Source organism: Ochotona curzoniae, unplaced genomic scaffold, assembly GCF_017591425.1.
Source record: "Ochotona curzoniae isolate NIBS_2020 unplaced genomic scaffold, NIBS_Ocur_1.0 scaffold_4683, whole genome shotgun sequence".
In the NCBI taxonomy this organism is placed as follows: Eukaryota; Metazoa; Chordata; class Mammalia; order Lagomorpha; family Ochotonidae; genus Ochotona; species Ochotona curzoniae.
In genome coordinates this window covers 2,473,935-2,492,148 of record NW_024467121.1, presented here as the reverse complement: position 1 = coordinate 2,492,148, position 18,214 = coordinate 2,473,935, and the positions used below count along the sequence as shown (strand labels likewise).

At 38.9% G+C, this 18,214-nt stretch overlaps 1 protein-coding gene across 5 annotated transcripts in view; it reads right to left on the bottom strand.

The window, feature by feature from the left end:
* PTER (phosphotriesterase related) overlaps nucleotides 1–18,214 on the bottom strand; it is a 69,269-nt gene that overhangs the window by 3,959 nt on the left and 47,096 nt on the right. For all 5 annotated transcript variants that reach the window (XM_040968228.1, XM_040968229.1, XM_040968224.1 and 2 more), the window contains one exon: nucleotides 4,547–4,687. In XM_040968228.1, the coding sequence (XP_040824162.1) occupies nucleotides 4,547–4,687 (141 nt within the window). The remainder of the gene's footprint in view (nucleotides 1–4,546; nucleotides 4,688–18,214) is intronic.

Genomic DNA, 18,214 nt, shown 5'->3' with positions numbered 1-18,214 from the left:
AGATCTAGAGGGAAGAATGGTGCTTTCCTCCAGGGCTTGATTATTTGAAAGCTATCCTAATTGTTTCAATAGCATCTCTTGGCATTCTAGTGTATGAGTCATATTTAATAGCTACCATGGTTGGCCAAATGTGAGACACGACTCACAGAATCACTCCAGCACAAAGCTCTGCCCTCTAAGAACATATCCTTTATGAAGAATTAGAACTGAAGATTAGACCTGGCGCTTGCAGGCCAAAGGGACCGCATTCTGGAGCAGAAGAGCCAAGGCCGGTGCTTTGTCCGGAAGCCAGCACTCATGCCACGTGTGTCCTATGCCTGGTGCAGATGTGCATACGACGCTACCAGGGTCACCGAAATAACTGGTGCCCTGAAATACACACAATGCCTTAAACTTCTGCACTTAGGAACAAATTCAAATGAATTATCCAACAGCAGTCGATGATCAATTTTGAGAAGAGATTTGACTAAGTGCGTGAATCTCACGGAACCTTAGTATGACAAACATTGACCCACAATCTCAAAGGAATGTCACAGCCTGGGAGCCTCTGGGTTTTTCTGAGCATATTCCAAAGTTTTCAGTCTCTTCTCTTTCGCTGATAATTGTGTCATCTCATTCCCATAAAGGCATTTATGCATATTTCTCTAAGATCTTTGGTACATCTTGAAACACATAGTCATCCGTGAAGCAATGAGGGAAGAATATAAGGGATGAAATGCCCTTATTGAAGAACAAGAACACTTAAAACTCACTACGTCAAGTATCTGGAGGTTAGCGATCCATGAGAAACATACTATGATGGCTCCAGAAACACAATTACATCCTGACTATAAAGGAATCATACTTAATTGTACACACTCCAAGAGATTCTCTCGCATAATGTGCCATAGTTTAGAAGCACAAGAGTTACAGAGATGCTGCCAGAAGGGAGGAACCACTACAGATGAAAAGACAAAAAGCCATGGTAATTATAGCATTACAAATGAGTTAATGTTTTGCAAACAAATATTAGAGAGCGACTACAAAGTGTGAAAAGGCAGAGATATAATAAGATTTGAGAAATGGAGCATAAGATTGAAAACAGGTGTTAGACGCACAATTTCTGGTGCTGAAAACCAGAGGTAGGCAGAAGCCTGCTTCCCTGTTCTTGTGCTCCACTGCTGCAGGATTACTACGGCTCAGAAATGGACTGTAGATGAATGACGAAAACCAAGTCGCAGGGCCTGTGGGACAGTGAGCCAAGGCACGGCTGAGACTTAAGTAGGATTAAGCATATTTGTACACACACATATACATAGATACACATATAATAATGCACATCATATACACATGCACATATTATATGCATAATTTTAATGTACTGCAATACAGATAGGATATTTACATTTTGCAAAATCTTAAAAATGACTAAAATGACAGTCTTGTTCTTGAACTAATTGCCAGAAGGCACTGAGAAATGCTAGGGGAGCCACTAATCACCCCTCCCATGCTTCCTTTATAGATTCTTCTTCAGAGATTCCCTTTTCTCTTGTTCCACAAGGTCTGGGAGCTTCACAAGAAAGCACAGGAATGTAAAAGATACAGCTCACTGCCATCCAGGGGCTTCGAAAAAGGAAGCAGATCCTGAATGCACACTCCAACTTCCAAAATGTATGTTGTGGGACCCAATGCAGTGCCTCAGTGGCTAAGTGCTCACCTTGCATGTTTTGGGTTCCCATATGTGTGCTGGTTCATATCCCAGCTGCTCCACTTCCCTTCCAGATCCCTGCTTATGGCCTGGGAAAGCAGCAAAAGGATGGCCCAAAACCTTAGACCCTTGCACATGTGTAGGAGACCTGGAAGAAGCTACTGGCTCCTGGCTTCGGATCAACTGGGCTGCGGCCATGTGGGCACTATAAATCTACCTTTCCAATAAAAATAAAATCTTTTCCAAAAATATGTCCTATGGGCACTCATGAATAAAGCATATTTTTGAGATCATGAGAGATGAGAAAGACCAATCTTATCATCCCCTTTCAAATTCCAGCTGCCTAATGACAAGGAACAGTTGCTTCTGAGTATGGCACAAACTAGTAGGTACCGTATGGTACCCCTAAAGCAAATGCATTAAGATCATAAAGCAAAGGAGACAAACAAAATGGAAATAATAAATCTGCTTTTCAATGAACAAAACCACAAAATAAGATCCAGCTCCATTGGTCAAGTCCGTTGAGGCAGTTTGCTCAGGAACAGTTGAATCCCCACTGGCCTCCCATAACTAGTGGAACATGTATGGAGTGGCTCTCTCTAATGAGATTTTACTGTTAATGAAGTCCTCAAGAGGAATTTCAAGTCACAAGAGCAGCATAAGGCCCAGTGACAGAAAAGTTCAGACACAGGGCAAGAGTCAGTTCTCAGGATGCTCCTCTAGTGACCTTGGTTTGAGATCTTCTTTCCCCCACAAGATTGTGTGTACATTTAGCCAGTGATGTGTGAGCCTCATGGTTTCCAAATATCACTACTCAGTTTCAGTTTTGTTGAGTCCCATTCCAAATTCCAGGCCTTGTCATTATGGACAACTCCTCCACTGAAATCCCAATCTCCAGTACTCCTTTCTGATTATGTCACTTCTTTCTACTTTTCCCACTCAACTGCTTCTAACTTCCCTTCATTAAACCTTCCAGTTATCTTCCCTGTATGTCATTCCCAAATATCTGCCTATTCCTCTCTCTTCTTTCCTGTCTCCCTCTTCTCTGCTAATCTTAATCCTCTCCTCTACTCCCCTGTCTATCAACCATATCTTTCAGATAAAATCCCAATCCTAGCTCTTTCTGAGTGCAGTTTCTACTTCTACCCAACAATATTATTTGGTAAAACAATCACCAAATCATGAGGATCAGTGCCAACATAATGTCTGGCAGTTGTGACTTCCAGTCTGAGCTGAGTCTCTCACACATGCTCTATCAGTAACTCTCTCATAGACTTGACAGTCATCTCTAGCCTTCCTACTCTTCCACAAGTTCCTTCTCTGAACCCACTGCCAGGTCAGCCTCACAAGGACACCAGAGAACACATGCTGTGTGTTTCCTGTGCCTCTCACCCAGGCATTTATTAGCATTCACACCACTGCTTGCTTTGTGTACCCTCCTTTCAATGGAGAAAGCATCTTTCTAGCCACCTTTGTATCTGCTTCCCAGATTCCATCTAGAAGCATTCCCTTAGGAGCCTTGCCCTGTATTTCTTATCATTTCAGACTTCTTAAAGTCAATCTCTATTGAACACTCAGATAAAAATGTTGCATGCTTGATTTTATATAAATGTAGTAGAAGCAAGCTGGGATGGCACTGTTTTCCTGTAGGTATTCTGTCTGCCCTTTTCATCTTGGGCTCTTAGCCACATCATCTATTCAATTCTTAATGAGAGCATCCTTTGTCCCTGTGTTGTCTTCCAGCTTCTGTTCTACCTCCCTACTTCCACCTATTGTCGCATGTCTTCCTCTTCCTCATCTCTTTCTCATTCCTCTAATGAAATGACAGCTTCCTAATCATGGAATCCAATAGTCTCTTTTCAGTCTACATTGCTTAATTTCTTTCTTTTTTTTTTTAACTATATGTTAGAAATGTCAAGTCATTCTGTATTATACATTCCTCCCATGAAAACATCTTCCTCTGATATTACCACTTGGAAAACTTCTTGACCTTTCTTTGAGTAATTAATCCTGATGCCATCTCTTACATTCTGTGTCCCCAGGTCCTCTGTCCTCATCCTCTTTTCTGAGTGGTCTCATTCATTTCCATGGTTTAAATGATTGCATACGAATTGACAGTGCCTAGATTTATGTCTCAGCTCAAATTTCTGCTGTGAGCTTCATTCTGTTATGTTAGGGTCCCACTGGATAGCCACACTTAAATATTCCTGAGCTGTCTCACATGTCAATCCCAAGTGTATTTATATGCTGATATTCTCTAACCTGATTCATTAAATCATCATATAACCATATGACCAATACTAAGCCAGGTAGCCATCTTAGATTCCTAAAACATCCCACTTGATTGAGTGAATGGTTCCTATAATTGTTCGCTCCCAGCACAAATTACACAATTTTTGGAAGTTGTATTCTGTATACTGTTTGGTCTGGGGATGTCATACTTTAAGCGTTTAAACCACAATTACTTGCAATGAGTGCTTTAACTAAAGAATTTCAAATACTACTTGTAGGAAGTTAAGACTTTCCTGTGGTCAACTCATTTTATTTGGGGTAAAAGGAAGAAAATGTCTTTTGTTCTCTTATTCTCAAGGCAGGGGCTGAGTATTATCTGTGTATCTTGTCAGCTGCACATCTGCACTGAACTTGTAAGGCTCTGCTAAGCTTTAGCCTACTTAGGATGACTCATTTTCTCCTGGAAATAATATATAGAGATTTTCTCTTGGAAACAGCATAGATATACTGTAAGTCTGTGGTTCAGTCTGCTTACTGTTTTCTGAATCTTTGCTAATACTCACCCAGATATGGCAATCAAAAAGGGCTGGCAAAAGGAAATTCCATGAGAGATTTCATCATATTTACCTTCTAATTCTTTTGTTATCATCAGGCATGTCAATATCTGGGTTGAATTGGTAATTAAGGACTTCAGTACCAAAGAGATCATATTCCAAGTAACAGCCAAGCTGAGCAAATTCCAGCAGCTCCTTCTTGTCAAGTATAGTCCTAGAGAAGATAAGACAGACATATTATGATGAATATAATATTTTCCATACTTTCCACAAACATATGGATTACAAGTTTTAGGACCACATTGTACTAGAATATAGTTTAGGTAACAGAACTTTTGAATTGGCTCTTGGAAGTGACTTTAAAATAATAAATTCAACTTATTCTCAGAAATAAGAAAATTTACTTGTCTGCAAGAGAGATTATTCTTCTAAAATACTTGGGAATTACATACTTATTTTAATTATGCTGCCATTACTGAGAATCAGCTTTGTATTTTGTCCTTCAGAATCATTTGCAGGACATGTTCTGCATATATTTGAAAATCCTTACTAGGATACATTTTGATCCTCTAACAGACTGCTGTGGACTATGGAAACCATCAAAGGAAATCTGCCATGAGGTCTTGTAAATTAGGTAATACTAATCTGGATAAAATGGGAAGCTTCACTGGAGAGCAGCAATTTTCTTGTGAGGATTGTGAAATGATTCTGAAACAGATTCCATAGCCTTTCTGAACATCTCTCCAACTTTTAAGAAAATATCCATATTAATAGAGATATTTATGTTAGGGTATTTCTTAGCATTTGAGAGAAAATTTATTATTTCATAATAAATCATATAGGTGTCCTCACAGGAATAGCTATTGTGTTAAGAACATCTCTATTTTAGGATTTAAGACAGTGTAAATGAATGGGAAGGAGAGAGATGTGATTATTACAGGCAAGAAAGTAGAGAAAGGTGAAGGTGTAGATTATCTCAGGGAATTTAGGTAGTAACAGGTAAAAAGAATACATTCAGGTCACCCCCAAACATCACTGAAGAGATTCAATCATTTAGAAAAATAAGGCAGAATACAAATATCTTACTAGAAGTCCCCATGGAAAGAAAGCACACTGATAATGCCAGTCACTGGCTGACTCATTAGGCATTTTTATCCATGCTGATAGGCTATTACTTTGGCAACTCTGGGATGTAAGGATTAAAGAGCCATTATGTTGTGTGCAAATCTGCTTCTAAAAGGTCTGAAATATTTTCAAAGCATTTCCTCCAACTCGCAGGAGGACCAATAAAGCTTCTACATGTCCCAGGTTCCAGACATTTCTGCTTTCCTGGGATGCTTCCAGGGAGTTGACCATTGATTTTCACTCGGAGCTATCATACCGGAGGAGACTCTTTTTTTTTATTCCACCCACCAATTTAGCAAGGCTTAAAGCTCACAGTGTTGTTTTAGATAAGGAGGTTAAAAGAATTTTTTCTTTATGCTGTAACATGTGCATTATCTCTTTGCTATCATCTGGTAATACCACTTCTTTTCCACCTTCTTGCCATAGAGGCTATCTTTTATCTCCCAAATTAATAAGTTACAGAATATGCATTTTTCTACAGTAAATATATTCTGTTTTTTTCCCCAAAGGATTACACTTTAAAAATATGCACACTTAACATAAGGGAGAAAAAGCACATTTAGTATTTTTTCTTTTATGTCAATTAAACTTGACCAACTGAGATAATTCAGTTTGTTAATTACCTAATATGGACTAGGTACTAAGTGGGGAAGTTGGGAGGGGAAAGAAGCACCAATAGCAGGTTGGATTGGATTCTTCTCTTTTCCTTCTTTTGGGCTAATGCTTTGAGACTGTGTTTTCTAAATGTAAAGAGGCATACAGAGTATTTGGCCTTCGTAAAAAGTCCATAGGATATGTAAAGCCATGTTGCCTCTGACAACTATAAGAACATATTACATGTCTGGAATAACTGTAAATGTTTTACAATTATTATTTCATTTGGTATTCTTCATAATCCACACCTGGTCTTGGTTTTACAGATGACAAACTGCGACTCAAAAAAAAAAATTAGATACCCAAAGTGATACACAGTTAAAATTCATTTCAAGGTTGGAACTGACTCTCTTAACCATCATTTACATATGAATTCCCTTATTGCTAAATATTGTTTTACTTAAACGGCATTTTTCAAAATTATACCGATGTGCACATATTAATTTTGACATCTGATTGTCTTAATACCTACAATATATTCTCAAAACACAACAAAAACATGGGGAATTACTATCATCAAATCTATTCCAGAAGTGGTAGGCAGTGAAAAGTCCAAAAAGGTGAAAAGGATTAGCTTGTGAAGGTCTTTGCCTTGTGAAGGCTAGACTGTCACTACATCTAATAAGCAATGTTAGACCTATATGGTCAATTTGGATAACTGGAATGATTAGTGGTCAAGGAGGAGAAGGAACTCGATAAACATGACCATTGCTTCGTATCATCCCATGAGCTTCCTATTGCCCTAAGCCCCTTATAAACACCCAGGGCCACAGATGGAGCATTCAGCACTGGATCAGTCCTCTCTCTTGGCACCCAAACTTGTGCAACCAGTTGCCTGATTAAATGTCTAATGGAAAATTCATACTCAAAGTATCCAAAAGTGAATTCCTCATCTACTCCTCAAATTGACTATTTCTGCACCATTCCCTGTCTTAGTTGATGTCAAGCCAAAAATCTTGTGGTCATCCTTAGCTGTTTTTCTCCTCATACACTTCACATTTAAAACCTCAGGGTGTCCTTCTGGACCACTTTTTAAAATGCAGACATAATTCAGCTATGTCCTTTGTCATTCATCTGGTCCAAATCACTACTATCTCACCTAAGATCATGGCAACAGATTCCCAACTGCTCTTCCAGCTTCTACTTCATCTGCCCTACATTGTGCTGTAAATGCAGTGGAGTGTCATCTCCACACCTAAGTCACACCAGGTCTCTCCTCTGCTTACAACCTACCAATGGCTTCTCAAGGCATTAGGGTAGCCACAGGGTCTTAGAAAAGTCTCATCCACTTGAGGAATGGAGACCGGAGGAACTCAATTTTCCAGATGTCAATAATACAGGCACATTACCTACATTGTAAATGTTACCTGACAATGTTACCAGAGGCAGAAATTTCTTTCTAGAGGAATACTAACATCGTTCAGTGAGATTCATCCACATATGTAAGTTTCAAAAGGAATCCTGGAAATTCTCGTCCCACAGAACATACATGAAGGGGCATGATTCTTAAGGAAATGGTCCTTTTGAAAAATACCTTTAAAATCTTCAGTCACAGGTAGAGGAAAAGGTGTATTTGGAATGAAAATAATTAATCTGATATTTTGGACATTAGAAACATGCTGTTGAAAAACAGATATGGACAAATTTGCTGTTAGGAACAACCCAAGGCGTTTAGCACAGCGCTTAAGATACTCTTCAGCATATTGTGCTCCTTATCACAGCACCTGATTTGTGTCTCAGCTCCATTCCCCAAACCAGCTTCCTGCAGATAACATCCTGGAAGTAGCAGGTGATGACTCAATTACTTGGGGCCCTGACACCCATGTGGAGACTCAGGCTAAGTGGGCTCCCAGTTTCAGCCTAGCACATGCACTCCTGGCCATCGGATTTGGGGAGTGAACCAGTAAGTGAAAGATATCTATGTTTCTCTCTCTCTCTGCATCTCAAATAAATAAGATAAACAGATTAGAAATGTTCATGTTGCAGTCTTATTTTCCTCCAGAAACTAAAACTTTTTGTAGTCTATGCCTATTTTTAAAAGAATTCATGTTTTTCATGAACTTTCCAGATGCTTCAAATGTATGGTATGGTTTTCACATATTTTTGCATTAAAATAAACTTATCTCTTAACTCCACTTTTGATAAATTTAAAAAGACTGGATTATTTGAAAGACAGAATTGCACAGAGAGAGATTTGCCATCCACTGTTTCACTCCCCAAATGACTACAATGGCCAAGGTTGGACCATGCTGAAGCCATCAGCCTGGTGCACCATCTGGGTCTCTTTCATGGATGGCAGGGGCCAAAGTATGTGGGCCATTATCCATTGGTTTCTCAGATGTATTAGTAACTGGATCAAAAGTGCAGCAGCTGGCACTTATATGGGCTGCTGGTATTGCAAGTGGCAGTTTAACCAGTTATGCCAAAGTGCCAGCACCTCTATGAATTTTTTGAAGAACTTTTGATATGTACTTATTTTTGTCATTTAAACATTTTTAGTTTATTGAGTTGAGAGGCAGAGAGGAAAGAGAAGGGGATAGACAGAGAGAGAAAGAATCTCTTCCACAGTTTCACTTCACAAATGCCCACGTGGGTGATCCACAATGCTGTTTTGATGTGGGCCAGATAGAAGCCAGATGCTTGAAACCAGAACCTCGATCTCTAGATCTAGCTCTCCTACAAGCGGCAGGAGCCTAATTCCCTGAGCCAGCACCACTACCTTCCAGGATGTGTTTTAGCAGAAAGCTGGAGTCAGGAGCACTCTGGTACGGAACCTGCCTGGGAGTCTTAACTGCTAGGCTAAACACCCACTTCTGTAATTATTGTTATTTTTATTAGTCCATAGTGATAGGATCCCCATGTATAATTCAGCATTGATGTCAAGGAAATCAAGAAATGAATTCATTTTAGTTGTCCTTACTGGAGGAGGAGACACAATACAAAAATCCATTGAGAAAAAAGAATGACTGTGATCATGTAGGTTTTTCAAAAGAATGTCCTGAAACAAAATAAATAGAACATGCCCTTGGGTAGTAATGAGAGGCAGGGATGGGAGATGTCGGGGTCCCTCAACATGACACACCTAATAATTATTAGGTATTTAATACAGTGCTAGTTCTTCAAATCTCCACAAGAATTCTATGGGGGAAGGATGCCCACCCCCATTTTACAGAGGAGTACACTAAGTCTCAAAAGTGACAAGTAACTCAGCTTTCAGAACTCCAGATGCCCTTTGTGTTCAGAAGTCAGATCAGGCTGCCCCTGTGGGCTAATGGTACCCTCCCCTGACAGCAGCTCCATCCCTTTTCTCTGGCTCCCACTGCCCAGAGAAATCTGCACTGTCATAAAGGCATCTAGGAGCACTCTGTTCTGTGCATATCCAACAAGGTGACTCACTCACATGACACTGACATCCAGCTGGATGGTTTCCAGGGACTGTCAAAATACGACTGGACTTGCATTTATGCAAGTGATTTCCTTTTTCACTTGCAGAAAAGATTGACCCTGAGTGTCCGAGTGGCACCATGGGAAGGACTCTGCTGGTGTCCTTCGGATGAGGATGGGAGGACATGATGGAGTTGCCACCGTCCTTCCCAGATGCTGGTGAGCACATGGCTGTGCCTCCAGCAGGCAAGCACTCCTTTCAGCCCGTTTCCCTTGGTCCACACTGTACATCCATGAACAATTCTACTCTTAGCTCAGTAGTCTTTAGCTTTAAAAAAATGTTTTTCGGGCCCAGTGGCGTGGCCTAGGGGCTAAAGTCCTCGCCTTGAATGCGCCAGGATCCCATATGGGCGCTGGTTCTAATCCCGCCAGCTCCACTTCCCATCCAGCTCCCTGCCTGTGGTCTGGGAAATCAGTCGAGGACGGCCCAAAGCTTTGGGACCCTGCACCCACGTGAGAGACTTGGAAGAAGTTCCAGGCTCCTGGCTTCAGATCTGCTCAGTTCCAGCCGTTGTGGTCACTTGGGGAGTGAATCATCGGATGGAAGATCTTCCTCTCTGTCTCTCCTCCTCTCTGTAGGAGAAAAGTCTTATCTGACTTTCCAATAAATAAATAAATAAATCTTAAAAAAAATGGTTTTTGTTTGTTTTTCTGGTTGACAGAGTGACACAGAGAATGGAAGAGAGAGAGCTTCCATCTGCTGATTCACTCACCAAATGGCAGCAATGGTCAGAGCGAAGCCAGGAGCCTGGGACTTTATTTGGGTCTCCCAAACAGGTGGCAGGGCTCTAGCGATAGGGCGATTTCACTTCTGTCCTGAGCACATTAGCAAGGAGGTAGGTGGGAAACTGACCAGGACTGGAAATGGTGCTCTGACACACGATACAGCTTGCGGGAGATGGCTCACCCCACTGTTTCACAACACTAGCACCACTTCAGCTATCAAAGTAAGCATTTTCCCTTTTAGTCCTAAGTCAGGTTACTGTGACAAGCAGAGCTAGTGCAGTTCACACAGAAGGAAGTCTCTTGTTCAAGGTGGATGATTGTTATGGTGTTTATGAGATACCCTGAGATATCCCACCAAAAAGATGTGGTTTTCCTATCAAACAGTTGGCATTATCATTTCTATAAATATTTCTGCCATGTACTTTATGCTTTTGCTCTTCAAGTGGTAAGTAAGTATTCTCTATGTAAGGAATGGGCATGCTTTTAGGGAAAAATATGTATGTTCCTATCATAGAGGAAAATGGTATCTTCAGTGATTTGGCTACCTTTATTCTCAGAACACGCTTGGGTGGAAACTGAAATGCATAATCGTTGACTCTTTTTGTCAACCCTTTTTACATGTAGATCTTATCCATGTGTTGAAGATTTTAGTTTAACGTCAAAACCTACTCTGAGTGGGAATAAGGAAGTCTGTGTAAAGTGATAATTTAGACAAGCGTCTGTGAAATCTCTTGGTAGAAGAAGGAGCAAATGAAATGATATGACACATGAGCAGGATTAAAATGATAACAATACCTGCCATTTGTCATGGGCTTTACAATATCAAAGAACTCTCCTTATTTCATTTCATACACTTGTGTACATCTTCATAAATTAATTCAGCAACCATCTACCATCACTTATGTTGCTCTGTCTTGTGTGTTGGGAATACAGACACAAATAAAAAAATGAAGCTGCTATCTTAAGAAATTAAAGTCTACAGAAGAAGATAGACATTTAAACTAATAACTACAATGAAGATGTGTACTTGTATAAACCAGAGATCTGTACTTTTATAGTACAAATAAATAAAAAGTACTGTGAAGGAGGAACAATGAATGAAGCATTTCATATGAGTTGAAGCTTGAAGTTTACATGAAGGTTGACAGAGTTCCAGTATTCGATGAGGGATGAAAAATCCAGAGGCAAAAGTTTTCACAGGCAAAACAAATAAAACACACACACACACACACACACACACACACACTGTATCAGGGGTGCTTTATCAGAAGTAAAGTACATGAAAAGAGATGCTTTCACCCACAGCCACCCTCCATCCATCCACTTACTGACTCATCCATCTGTTCATCTATCTATATAATATGAGGCAAGAGCTGGGAAAATCCGGAAAAAGACAACTGCTTCACATAATTAATGAAGTGTAATAATAAAAGCACTACTGGGAGTGGGTTGGCAAGGACAAGGAAAAATCAAGTACTGCTTGGTTGGTTCAAGAAGTTTCATAGAGAAGAAAACCCCTGATGAGTTATAGAGTGAAGAAAGACTGCAAAATGGATAGCAAGTACCAGGACATTCACAGCAGTGGCAATACTATGGGTGAGGTGTGTGTAAGAATAATTAGCAAACATACTCTGGAAGGGGAAGGAAAGGGAGGGGAGGGGAGGGGAGGAGAGGAGGGAAGAAGAAATGGGAAGGAAGGGAAGGAAAGCAAAGACAAGAAAAGAAAAATTGGCACAGGGTTCTCCAAGTCATGGCCAGCTTGGCTCTAGCCCAGATTATGTGTAGGAACTGGAAAACAATGAGTGATGAGGTGGAAGGAAGGGTGGGGACCAGAAGAACAAGATGTTTGTCGCTAGCACATAAGGCAAAGGGTATCCAATGAAGGTTTTAAATCAAAGAGCAGAAATGTAATCAGATTTGTGCACAGAGAGATCAATCCTGGAATTTGCAGGCTCAATTCAAGAATAAGGTTAAATGAAATTCCTGCCTAAATATTCAACTAAACTGCAGGTCTTCCTGTGTGGGGGCAGATGGGAGAGAGGAATTGGGCTAGGTTCTGGGTGAATGAATGATGCTTTCATTGACCAGAGTAGGACAAGCATTAGGAAGAGAAAACAAAGGGGCACTCTCACCACAGGGACAGGGTGGCAGGACAATGGATTGGGTGCTGAGGTCATGAAATGATACCAAAAACAAAGGGACAGGTTTTGAAATGCACAATGAATGGTGAAATTGTTCTATCACATATTAATGTCACTTTATGGTAAAGAGATGAAAATGTACATCTTTCAATTGAACAACAACTCAGACATTGGAATTCCCTACGCTAGAGCTCTTTCCATTTTTGCCATGCTGTGACTTAATTGTAACCCAGCAGGCATTGTAATCTCTGAATTCCAGGGCCCAGAGAGTGTGTGTCTTGAGGCTAGCTCTTTTTGTTTCCCTGAGCTTGGTTGGGGTCTGATGCCTGAAGAAGTATGCAATTCATTTTCTGCTAAAACTTACAGACTTGATCAAGCAGTTTTTAAAAATTGTCTTATAAATATAATAAACTGCAATATAAATACAATAAAAGCTACTCATTGATTATTAAAAAGCTGAAATCCAAAGACTGATACTTATAAAAATTTTAATCTGAAAGTAATTATAAAAATACCCTGATTCCCCGTGCTCTAAATGTCTCAATTCAAACAAATGAATATTTGTGCTGCTAGAGTTCATGTAGGTTCTTTTCTATTTTAGGAAAGATTTTTCAGTAACTACTTAAATTAATTACTAAATCCAACCATAACTATTTGTTTCATAACATATATGAGTGTAAAAGTACTAAGAATGCAAACTTTTAAACAAATGAATATGTAGATCACTATAATTCAAAATTGCCAAAATCTGAAAATGCCATTCATATATATTCCTAATATATAATTATATTGCTATTAGCAACTACACTTCAATTATAAAACATGAAAAAATCTTAACTGATGCATTTTAATTTATAAAAAAAATTAAATATCAAAAAAGAAAAGAAATAGGGATGGTGTAAGTCTTTAACATGTGGTCAAACCACTACCAATGTTGTAAATTTCCTATTTTTTTCCCTATTGTTGATTTTATTCTATGGTTTTTGATTTAATGATATGTACAGTTACTGTGTAATAGGGACTATCATATCCAGACATGAATATACAATGCAGTATGCATTTCTACTTCCAAATCAAACATGGACTCCCAATGAAACTGTTAAGTATATCTTGGCAATAAAATGATGGATTCTTTGCCATTGTCCATACCTACAATGTCAGGATATATTTAAAGAGCAGAATGATAGACTTAGGTGTGTTTATGAAGGACTATACTACTGTAATAATATGGGCTATACTACTGTAATAATATGGGAAGAATCAGTAGAGGGGAGGGGACTTTGGGAGGAAGTAAGGGGAACCCCATAGCCTATGGAACTGTATCATAAATATATAAATATATATGCATATAACTTAATACTTTAATTAAATATTTATCATAAAAATTTGGCTAAAATGGTGCGGATTCATCAATCTACTTGTTTGTGTACAGTTGTGTTTGCATTTTAAAAATACATTTATCTTTTTTAATAGAATTCTTTTTGCATTACAGCATTAGTCTTGTGGGAAAGTACTTTGAATTTTGAAAGTATTTTCTCAGTTTTTGTAATCGAGAAAAGAAAACAAGAGAAAACTAATTATTTGTGTTTTAACAAGTACTGTCTTCTCTCATTATTCGGTTCTTTGATTGCTTCAGTTGTTTCAAAGATGTTTAATGACATCATAGGAAGGAATGATGTCACTTTCAATATCATGACTTAACCGAAGGTGTAAGTAAAAGGAACAGATAGCTACAAGAGAGAAAAACCTTTATTTAAACGAGAATAAATCCAGAAGTTGGCTCTGAATTACAAAGTGTAATGAAAACTTTATTTTAAAATACATTTCACAGTTTATACATTCTACAAAGAACTTCTTATCATGTAAACTTTCCAGATGCCACTCAGCACAAGAGGTTACGTTTTTCATGTAAGGCAATACCCAGTTTAAGGAATGACAGTATTGAAGAGCGTGAAGATAAATCTTATAGACATGGCAATCCTATTTGTTAAAATGTCACATTTCATGGGAATGGCATCGGAGCCGTGAAAAATTGCGTTAGAAAAAAAATTACTTGTGGAAGGTTTTGGCAGGTTGCATGTACTGAGCACACTACCTGACCACCGCCCTCTGTCACACTGACATTGGACAGGTCTGCCCAATGGCTGTTCAAGAGTACAGGCTGGGATAGTCAAGAAATATCAATTACTACCACATCTCATTTGCCTCTTCTTATGTCCTCTTTATATATATAAAGAAACAAGTATACTACATTTCAGTTTGCTAAATATTTTCCTGGATTCTATTTTTTCTTTTCCTCCCAAAAAATGAGGTCCCACATTCAGAGGAAATTTGTAGTAAGTACAAACAGGTAGGATTTGCATAGTATGTTAAAAATGGGGTTAAGCTAATTTTTCTGAACCCCTTTTCATATAAGAGCAAATAGCTTGCTGAAAGTCACACAGGAGGTAAATGCTGGTGTCAGAACTTGAAGCCAGGCCATCCGACTCAAGTATCTACTGTTTTTCCATTGCTCCCCATTCCCCACTGATAGAAAATCTGTGTTGCCTTTAATGGAAGAATTGAAATTGTGTGGTGTCACCGATAGCAGATATATTTAAAAATAAGATGTATTCAAGGTGTATGTTTCTATGTTAGAAGGTATTCTTTACATAAGCACTTGTATATTAAATAAAACTCATACCATTGTATTATACACAGGTATGCACTCGTAACACATATACATAAGTGGTCATGGTGACATGTTTAAGAGCATGCTTAACCTTATCTTACATTTTTCTATTTTCTGTCATTGTAGCACAGAGGAAATATCAGTAGACACTGTTTTTATGACATACTATATGCATGTCATGCCTATTCCACAAAGCATGTTAATTTTTCTGAATGTATTCCATAATCTGTACATGATATGTGCATACCCATTTTCCTAACAGTGAACCAGTAGGAAATATAGCCCCATAGTCATGTGATTCTAAATGCTATAAAGCACCGAATATTTACAACATCACATTTTTTTTAGCCATATTATTTTTTTTACCATATTATTTAACTACATAAAGATATTTTGCTTAATTTCACTTTGCCAAATGTTTGCTTGGAAATGCCTTTGAATGATTTCACTTTAATTCACTCATATTCATACAAGCTAAAGGTGAAAAGCTCCAAAGATACAACATAATTATTTTAGTCCGTAGCATTTCAAAAGCAACCTGAAGGTTAAAAGTCATCATAATTACAATTAAATAATCATTTTGAAGGCAGAGAAGGGTTTGTTGTCCCCAGCTACAGGCTAGAGTCTGGCATATGAAGTACTCAAATATTTGTTTAATGAATGAATAAAGTGATATTCCAACTCTCTTACTTTATCTAATTAAGAGCATGAACAAAATGTATCAAAATTCCCAGAGTTGGGCCAATTTGGCACAGATGATCAGAGGCAAAAAGAAAATGTGCTGTTGTTGGCCCATTCTCTGAGCTTTCCCTTGCTATTCTCGGGAACCCTTGGGTCAGATTTCTCTATCTTCCACAGAAGTGATTTTCAAAGGAGGGGTGTGCTATGTTCCTATGCTTAATTATTACTGTGTTTCTAATCAAACCCCAGGCCCTGGATTTCCATCAAGGTCTTTTGGGCTTGTGAAATAGATAATCAAGTAGCAAAAAGATGTAGCACATTACTTTTCTGTTGCCTTCCAGGGGACTCAAACATAAATGAGAACCAAATACTTGCTAGCTGTGTTGTTTTACCCCACTTTCACTGATGATGGAAGAACTTTGCTGCCGTTGTAAAATACTTCCAGTGTGCACTGAGGTAAAAATTCATTGAAGATGAATGACATTTGGAGTATCTTAACAGATAAGAAAATAAAAAAATAAATAAATAAATAAACGGTAGAAAGCCTTTATGTATCAAAATCCCGAACAGGAATATATAAGTACCAGTGCCATCCAATAACTGGCTTTGGGTGGCTGTAACTGCCCAAGGCAGCCCCCTACAGTGTTCCCTAGGGCTAAAATCAAGGCAACCAAGCTGCTCTTTCACAGGAGCAGGATCCTTCACAGGATCCTTCAAGGGAGCAAGCAGATGGCTAGGGCAGGGACTAAACAATGAGCAGATTTATCTTGTCAAGCTGATATCTGCTGGTAAATGACCTTAAGCAGGTCACAAATGGTCACATGGCAATAATGTGGTTCAGACATCTCCCAAGGTGATGGCCATTCATTAACTCTTCCCTCTCTGGGTCCCAACTTGCCCTTTTGGGTAGCCAAGTAGTGAATTGCTCTAGTTGCAAGCTAATAAGTATGTGTGTATGTACCTGCAAATTCATCATAATAAAGATTTTACATATTTGCCAAAACATTAAGCTATTTCATAACTGTGATTGCACTGAACAATTTCACTTCTGTATTTTCGAATGATGGGCAAATGGTTTTTCACTCTCCATAACATGGGAAGGGTGAGGGTCAGTATTGTTAGAGCAGCCCACTGCTGTACAAAGGGACATGGGACAGAGCCACCACCACTTGATTACCTCACAACCACAACAGCCTGTGGCTGCAGAACCCTCTTCTTTTGTCCAAACAGGCACGGTGGGAGAAATGAAATGATTCTGTTCTGTATTGTTTTCTTTTTGAGGCCATGTTTCAGGGATGTGCTTTGCTTTTTATCTGCCCTCTGTGTTTTGTGGCGTGAAACACATTCCCTTTTGTGATTCATCCCAGTTACACAAAGCTGATGTCCTTGCCCTTTCAGCACAGATGAGACTGTGTGCTCCACCCACCCAGCAGACCTCAGAGAGGCTGTGAAAGGCTGACCCAGTCCACCTTCAGCCTGGCCACTGGCTTACTGTGAATAGTTACCTCATAGAGCTGACACTGTCTAAATCTGCCTTCATGATTATTATTTTTATGTTACTTTATTCAGTTTGTTTTTCCAAATATGCCATTTTTTTCCCCAAAGTCATTTTCCCCCAGTTGCCCCCCCCCCCACAATTCTCATACTTCCAGATATTTCTTTTCCAGACACTGGACTCTTAAACAATCTATTATATGAGGGTACTTTAAAAAAAGTCTGTGGAAAACAGAACTAAAAGATAAATGAATTTTGATACAAAAACCCACTTTGGATCTCCGCAGATGAAGGCTCTTGTAAGAGTTTACAGGATTGCATAATATGAAGAGCTATGCATGGATTAAAACAATTTTTGTACCAAAATTAGCATCTTTTATAAAACTCCAGAAGGACAGGCAATTAAAGCAAAAATAGACAAATAGGATTACATCAAGCTAAGAAGCTTCTGAACAGCAAGAGAAACACTCAACAAAGTGAAAAAGCGACTGAAACTATGGCTGAAGATATTTTCAAGCTACGCATCTGATAAAGAATTAACAATTAGGATATGTAAGAAACTCAAGAAACTCGACAACGTCAGTCCAGCTAACAAATAGGTGAAGGACATGAATGGGTATTTTTCAAAGGAAAAAATGCAGATTATCACCAGATACCTGAAAAAATGTTCAGGATCAGTAGCCATTAGGAAAATGCAAATAAAATCCACAGTGGGGTTTCATTTAACCCCATTTAGAATGGCTAGTATTCAAAAATCAGAAAATAAAAATGACTGGTGAGGATGTGGAGGAAAAGTTGCCCTAAT